The sequence below is a fragment of the Battus philenor genome, unplaced genomic scaffold (assembly GCF_028537555.1).
Source record: "Battus philenor isolate CCGP_79_NKW_IND1 unplaced genomic scaffold, ilBatPhil1.0.hap1 SCAF_1, whole genome shotgun sequence".
NCBI classification, from domain to species: Eukaryota; Metazoa; Arthropoda; class Insecta; order Lepidoptera; family Papilionidae; genus Battus; species Battus philenor.
In genome coordinates this window covers 12626888-12635646 of record NW_027181661.1, presented here as the reverse complement: position 1 = coordinate 12635646, position 8759 = coordinate 12626888, and the positions used below count along the sequence as shown (strand labels likewise).

At 33.3% G+C, this 8759-nt stretch overlaps 1 protein-coding gene across 1 annotated transcript in view; it reads right to left on the bottom strand.

Annotated features, from left to right (window-relative positions):
- Positions 1-289: 289 nt before the first annotated feature.
- Ets65A (DNA-binding protein D-ETS-3) overlaps positions 290-8759 on the bottom strand; it is a 77921-nt gene continuing 69451 nt past the window's right edge. Inside the window, exons 6-9 of the mRNA XM_068762254.1 lie at positions 6890-6937; positions 1549-1738; positions 1192-1400; positions 290-414 (exon numbers count right to left, since the gene is read on the bottom strand). Of these exons, the coding sequence (XP_068618355.1) occupies positions 290-414; positions 1192-1400; positions 1549-1738; positions 6890-6937 (572 nt within the window). The remainder of the gene's footprint in view (positions 415-1191; positions 1401-1548; positions 1739-6889; positions 6938-8759) is intronic.

The following is an 8759-nucleotide window of genomic DNA, read 5'->3' as shown; positions in this document are numbered from 1 at the left end:
TAGGTACATTATTTTTTTTTACATGATTGCCGAGTGGTCTTTTATATAAAATTTTCAAATTAAAAGTTTCTACGTTAATTAAAAGTTACTAAAAAGATACAGACTAATAATAACAAAAAGCGACATTAATCTTGTTGAATCTCTGTCGACACATTGACATGAAATTTTTCATATTTTTTTCACATTCATTAACGGAATTTACTTTATTGCCAAACCAACATTTTTCAGAAAATTATTTTAGCCTTTGTGGATTGTCGTCGTTTATAATGCCCTTGTCTTAGAAAGACGGTCATGCGTAATGTGGGTAAGAGCCGAGATGTGACGTCACGTGAGGGGGCGCCATCGAGTGGGGGGAGTAGAGGTTACTCCCACCTCCTCCCCAGTTGCTCCACGACGCTGAAGGGAATATCGACGCTGAAACAACACAGTTCGCTAACCTAAGTTAAATATTACGTTTCTCTGAAAAAACAATATTGCAATGAGTAGAATCTACAGCGATTATAAACATGAATAATTATCATTTGCCCAATAGTCAATCATAATCCGTAAAATGAAATTCGCAATTTTATTATATGCTTTTATTACAGTAAATTACATGAAAACATACAATGGTCACATAGTAGAAACACACAGCATGTGTTTTCTGGTGATATTAGTACACGTACTCGGCGAAAAATAAGCCAAATGCTATAGGGCGTTTATAGCGATTGGAATGTGTAAACTACCGTAGCGCCGTGGGATCGGTTTATTCCATTAACTCGAGTACGAAGGCGGTCCATGTCGATGACAGCAGACTTTGAGTAGTGTCCCAATATTTGCAGTATACAAAAGTGAGATGCAGATTGGGCCGAGCCCTCTGTATCTGAAGGGTGCATGATATTAACATTCGTAAGTTTAACATCTTTTATAAGCCTTTAAAATTCTATTTCACTCATACGTTGTGAACCTCATCAAAAATTAATTAAAAAACATTGATTTATTTCTTATTAAGAATATTTTTAGTAAAGATAATGTCTTACCATATACTTCGAAGGTAAAATCCTAAAACCACAAGATGTTTAACAAGGCATTCAATAAGTTTTAAGAGAATTTTCAAGTTTAGAGCTTATTATATATACATCATTCAATATAATACAGGGATAAAAAGCACAGCGGATCATTTGCGCTTGCGTATAAAAACAATGTAATTACCTGTAGATGTCGGCATCGCTGCGTGAGGTGCCATGAAAGATGATAGCTTCGCGGAGTGATGGTAGGAGCTCATGAAGAGGTCGCTCTGATACTTGTAAGCGGGATCGCTGGCTGTCGGCTGAGTAGCGGCTGCAAGGCCTTGGAAATCAAACTTGTACGCGTATCGCTTTCCGTGTACTTTCGTCATTATATTCTTGTCATAGTAGTATCTGTGTGGAGATTAAAGATTAGTGTAATATACAATGGTACAAGTTTACATATGCAAATAGTAATAAAAAAATCGCAGCTAGCGGGCACATCGCGCAGCATATCGGGTACCCGTGAACTCGCAACGCAGCGTTTTGGATATCGTGTTACCTCAAAGCGCGACTAAGTTTGTCGTAGTTCATATTCGGTTTGGACTTCCTCTCGCCCCACCTTCTGGCTACTTCGTCTGGATCTGTCAGTTTGAACTCGCCGTTGGTTCCCTCCCAGGTGATGCACCCTGCATTACTGGAATCGCTGAGTAGTTCAAGGAGAAATTGCCATAACTGGATTTGTCCTGAACCTGCAAAGTGGAATTTCGCATCAGCCAAAAAAAACTTTTAGTTGCTTATGTAACGTGTTTAAGAAAATTACACCCTATAACTATTTGTACGGTAATAATAAATAACCAAAAATTATTTACTTAAGAACTAATTAAAGGACTGTTGTAAGTTAGAAAAACAGGCGAAAGACAAAAATAAGATTAATGGAAAACGAAACGATACCAACTGATTGCTTTGTCTTGCAAAATGTCCCATTAGAAGAATATATTTCTGTGAAACAGTTTCAACAGGAACAGATTATTTTTATTTGATAAGTAAAAAATGTCGGGGAAGAGTTATTCTGATGTAAAGGCGCGTACTACGACTGCGATTATCACGCCATTATTTCAACGCCCGCCATTTTGTCGGTTTTCATGCTAATTTTCGCTCACTCGCAACCGAATGGAGAAAATGGTAGGGAAGGACACTCGAAATGTTACAAAAGGATAAATTGCGTTCTGCAATAGGGGTGTCCGTGCGGAACGAGAAAAGGACCCGGTTAAATTGTGTCTACAGCAGCATGTTACTCTGATAATACGTACATATCTCATAACTACAATAAAAAGAATAATATTACGTTTGATTACCTTTCATGATTTCTAACACAATAATTGTCGTGATTATACCATGAACTTTTCAACTATAAGTACCATATGTAAAAAAACATTATCTACAAAATAACATGTCACACATATCACAGATACGCGAACGTGCGTAAAGAAATTTTTTAAGAATCAGATCGCTTTCCCAGCAGCGAACTCGCAGAACTTTTTAAGCATTATGGTATACGTTGTAAGCGAGACATTGAATCTTGTTCGCGAGAAGGAAAATCCCTTACGGCATATAAATGTGCCCGGACATAGAGGCGTACGATGTCAGTCGGTAATGGTCGGGGTCGAACCGCTGTGCGATATTGGGCGGGCATGTTTCCAATGCGCACGGTTGGTCTTGGTCGCAACTCATGCGTAACGTTGTACCGACAGAAAAAATACCCTCGAAAACATCTTGTTTAACTTTATTTAACGGATGTGCATTATATTAGGTCATCGATGAAATTGTCGAGATAAAATATTTCAAACTTTGAACCTAAACTAAAATCCTTCTTAAAATAAAGCTAATGCATTTTTGTTACAAAATTATTCATTGTTCTGTTTGTATTTATGAAAGAATTCAAAAGTTGCGATATTTTTGTATTTAGAGATTGTGAAATCGGCACTATGAAAACTATGTATCTAACGAAAACTATCGTATGATGGGGATTTCCGTTCAAGAAATTTTAATCCACAGTAGATGACAAAGAATTAAAAGCGATATTGGATGGACATTCATCTCTAACCACATCGCAGTTAACAACAGTTGCATCACTTCGACAGTCAAGGGGCCCAAGTTATATTAATTTATTTGCATCAAATTGACAAAATGAATACTCAAAAATGAGTGCCGCATGAACGGCCTAAAGCACATCAGCTTACATGAAATGACTACTAAATGCTGCTTTGCTTTACACAATTAATGAAAAAAAATAATTTTTGATGAAATGTAAATCATAATGATAATTGAAAATTTTCATCATCCCAATGAAGCGGCCAAAATCTATATCAAAAGTTAACTCAAAAAAATTGGTGAGTATTTAGTGCACCTAGCTTGTTATCAAAGATTATTAAAATTTAGCTAAACAATAATTGTAGATTATTTTTATATATTTATTTAGATTATTTTATATTTTATTTAGATTATTGTTAACAAATTCAAATGATGATGACAAATTTGGCCATTCGAACAAAGCACCGCCATCCAGTTTATGTTAGACGGTTGACAAATGAGAGAATCTGTAAGATAGACACCTTTTTTATTAATTACTAAAAATTCTTTTAAGAAAGCTTATCGAATCCCGCTTATGGCCATTGTTAACAATCCTTGTATTAAATTAAAACAAATTTCTATATTTTTGCTTCGTTATTTCGATAAAAATGACAATTTTTAAGTATGCAACTGTTTTATGTTTTAATACACATAGTAAAATTCCTTTGATATATAATATATGATTTTGAAGAATTAAATCTGTTTTGTGTATGTCTGTTGTTTATGTCGGAGAGAGCAATGTTACATTCTAGATTTAAGGGCGCTAGATTCATTAGTATTACAAGATGAATGAATCGTGCCATCGTCTTGTTAATTTGCCATATTAAAAAAATATGTTTTTTTATGCAGACGTTACAGTTACTCGTGCCACTAAGTCGATTCACACGAGCGTAGCATCGCAAGATTTATACGCTGATCGAATATATCCCAGTCACAACCTTCCCGTACTGCTTCTCCCCAAACATCGGTCATGCTACATCCACTTAATGACCCGCTATTAATTCTTCATATCCGAAGCTATTTATAATTTCGCTACTTCATGTATTTTAAAAGATAATAACCTTAACGTCAATCAGCTAAGTTATAACCATAAGTTAAAATAAAGTTGTTATTAGTGTCTGAATTTTATTGTAGCAGACAACTGTAATATTTGAACAATTTTGTCTTCAAATCTTTTAATTTATTATAATTCTTTTTCCCTTACCATTCAGGTATTTCCTAACTCTGATACTAGGACCTCCGCGGTGCCGCTACAGTGCATTTGAGATTGTACATTTAAAGATAAAATTATTGTGTTAATCTAAGAATAAGGTTATTAGTCTACTTAAGTGTTACTTTAATATACTCTAACGGAATTTAGTGATGTTGGGAAGGGTTTTGTGGATTTATTTTTCTGCGTAATATTTCAAATAGTGGTCACATGTTAGCATTAGGGTCAGATATTTGGTAAAACAGAAATAATTACCTAAGGGCTTATCGGCAACACAGGTGAGTTGAGTCAAACTTCGGGCGTGGGAACAACAGCCCACGATTAAGGATCAGGTTTGGCACGTGCCTATAATTGTTTTGGCACGAAACGGTGGCGCTCGCGCCGGTGTGGCGTGAACTTAATAGTCTACAAATTACATGCTATGATTCAAAAGTTTGGCTACTTAAATTATCGGGTGCGTGAGTAAAGAATAATATACAAAATAATAATAAGTAATATGTATTACGTATGCGTCAGAAGTCAGTTGATTATATGTCAGTTATGTTCTTCTTTTTTCAAACCTTCCTTCGGGACATACAACTTCAGTTTCGTAACAGATAGAAGAGAGAGCAAGAAATTAAATCTAAAAACGTAACATAAACTTATCCTAGGATCAGTTTAATAATGCTTGCATATTTGTTTGGAGTGATTTACATTAATTGAGAGTACACAAAGCTATTGTTAGATATCGTGATTTAAATTGAAACTAGATTTTCCTATATATTTATTTATTTTTATTTACTGAATTATCGTATGTTATTAAATGTTTTGTCAACCGCTTAATGCTTGCCGCTATTATAATATTTAAAAACACAGTTATATTCACGTTTTCCTTAACCTAATACTTCACAAAAATAATAAACTCGAATTTTGCTTAATAATATGAATAGCGGCTGTTAAATCTGTCAGACCATCTTTGATAAGTTCGAAACGGCCTTTGCGAGTACATTAAAAAAATTCATCAGTCCAATGATGGACATAATTCTAACTACTAACAAATCCACCTATAATTTTATAAGAATTCAGTTTAAAAAGTTATTCTACTATCAGTTGAAACGAATTAGTTTTTTTTTAACCTTTGACATTTACGTGGAAGTAGGTGTCGTGATAAGTGGATGGCGTGACCCCAGCCGGCGGCACGGTTGGCCCATTAACATTTTGACTTCAGGGGCTGATCTGATAGTACGGACAATTGTTATTGCCTGGTCCCCATGTGAAAACTTTATGCACTTTATCAACAACATTTATGCATATGACGGAATTATTGAGTATTTTACCCTAGATATGTACGTTAATAAAATTTACTTGTATGATAAAGATAATCAGTGGTGGTAAGAATCGTTTTTTTAAAAGTAAGAATCGTTTTTTGCAAAGTACACGCATGTATTTATGTATATAGCTATCTCACATGTTCTTCGCAAACTCAATGAATGCCCTTCATCCCCCCTTGTAGATAGAACTCTTCATAAAATCTGTTCTTAGCTGACCTGTACTCGATAAAGAAATATTTTTACCAAAATCAAATTTCTATGGTTTCATAGGTATTGTCAATAGTCAGCACATAGGTGTAAATCTGATACATTAATGGATATAGCAAGGAAATGAAGAAACACAAGGACCACTTAAATAGCTGACGATACACTTCATATAAACGCAGTATTTTCAAACCTTGATCAGGAAACGGAAATGAGATATAATGCTAATACTGTTGGACACCTTCATACATTGTCTGTACTTTCTAGTTCAAGAGGTTGTTTTTAATAAATTTATATGGAGTTCTATGACTTGTTTTCTTTTAAGACTTACAGGAGTCTTCGTTACGTTATTTGGTCACCCACTGATCTTGACATAATTATGAAGAGACAAACTATTAGTAAGAATTACACTTAAATACTGAAAGTATTTCTTTTTAAACATGAAAATTAAGTATTTTTTAAGCTTCTGAGCTTCTTGTATTTTTTGCTTGTATAATTTGTTAAAAACTGTGTAATGTAATTTGTTATTAACTTTAATTTTTTTTTATTATTGGATAGTATTAAAACTTTCAGTCGACAACCCTGCGGTTCTCTTAAAGGGATTGTGGGACACTGTAAGATGCCATTTACTGAAGACAATGGCATTAAAAGCATTTTGACAAGGTTTCTTAAATGTCTATTTGAAAAAATGAACGAGTAGCCTACTAATAACTGTTATTTTTTCCAGAAAAATCTACAAATGTAAATTCTCTTATTTCAAGATGAATTAAGTGAGACATTCTCCATTATATATATTTATTGAATATGATCAGTCTTGTTATATATATATATATATATATTTATATATAACAGCTCCAAGTTTACAAGGTCAAATCACAACTTGATTGGATTCTCGGTACTCATTATGGATTCAGAAGATATTATTTATAAATTGCATTTTACAATGCTAAAATACAGATCAAGCAAATTAAAATTATTATCGTTTAAAAAAAGATATCCGTTTCTGTCAAGAGAAGATTCAAAAATCTATTGAGTTTTTCATGTACCTGAATTAGCTAGGCGACTGCTCGTGGGCCCGAACATCTGATATGGATCTGAAAAAAATGTAAACAAATTAATAAAAATATACCATTAAGTTTATTTGCGACAAACACTAATATTAAGGATGAACATCATAAAGTTTAGAAGAAATTACAGTAATTTAATAGATTACTAGTGTTTTTTTTATATTAACAGAATAATTGTAGGCAATGTTGCCGTAACAATAATATTTACAAAAATTTTTCATAGTCTCCGAAAGTATAATAAACAGATACAATAATCATTCTTAAGCTTTCTTGAATCTCTAAAATATGTAATAAAATAATGTTTGTTTCATATAGACGAAAACATAAAAATAAATTCACGATCTATCGTAAGCCTTAGTTTCTAAATACTAGGTAACTATGGCAACACTACCGACAACAGAGTGGTCCAAAAAAGCAAGATTTCATGCATAGATTGCATTTGAAATAGCTTTAATGAGCGGTAACCTGCAGCCGTGGCATTAGCATAGATAGAAGACGCATAACAATACGCCGACATGTGAAAGTACAGAATGCACCCTGTTAACGCAACTAGAAGAGAATCTGTTTGTATCTTACAACAACGTGACAGGAAGCATCAAGTGCATTTCAAGTGAAATTGCACTCACGGTAGCGATTATTCAATAAAATTAAATTTTCATCCGCATATTGTCGGACTCTGATTTAATCTCGCGTCATCGGTACTTTAGTTGCGGAATATTTACATCAATAGCTATTTACTTTTTATAAAATCCTTTGACTGAAATTTTAACAATTTTGTTTTCATTAATTCCACATTAAAGTAATAGTTTAATATCTTCTTTGTGTGACATAAAAATTGTTACACGCAACTACGGTAACTAGATATAGTAATAATGTAAAAACACTATAACACGAGAATTTGAGTTTGTATATAACTCCGTCAGTACGTGGTTAAAAAGCTCACAAAAATACATTACTATCTTATGGGTTGAATCAAGAACCCGTTTCAATGGCGCACTTCCCTATGAGTCAAGGGATATAATGTTCGCATCAAGGTCTAGAATAAATAGAAAGGCATACGCGAGTAGGTAAATACGAATCATGATGCTCATCAAAACCAACAATATAATACATAAATATAAGAATCCATTTTATTTGCCAAGAATAATAAATGCAAAAATTAAAAGAAAATGAAAAAAACCCCTGCAAAACAGTCGAAAGATGCCCACTTTAAGGCAATGTTGTACATAAATATAATGAATAAATTTAATTTATCCAGAATTTTATTTACGATAAATGAAAAAAAAAGTAAAAAACTATGATGGCAGTAAAGATTGAATAAAATTTTTACAAATAAATTTTAAATATTCACTACCCTTGCAAATTATTCTCCACTCCGTATTTAATAACAGCATTAATGTATGCGTAAAACATTACTATTGCTTAATTACTAATAAAGTTTAGTTTAGTTACGTGATTATCGTTCAAAATGTAAGCATTTAAAGACGCAAATTGCATGAACTACGTTGATTTAAGGGCTGCAATAGCCACGGTGTCGATTGAAAATTGAAACAATAGGTGCCCCCTAACGAAAGTTCGCGGCTTTTGTTACTATTATAATAAAGTAGTAATTTTTGAGGACACTTAAGTTATCCGATGGGTTATTAAGTTTGGTGGTTGTGTCGAATCACCCCTTGTTGTGGCTGTATTCCAGTAACGACCAACGACTGATTTAGAGAACCGCGACGAATATAATAACTATATAAATGACAATGCAGTATACATTCTCATTTATTAGTAAAATAATGTACTGTCTTCTATAATCATGGATAAGAAATGAGCAGATAAATCATTACTTTGCAAGAAGAGA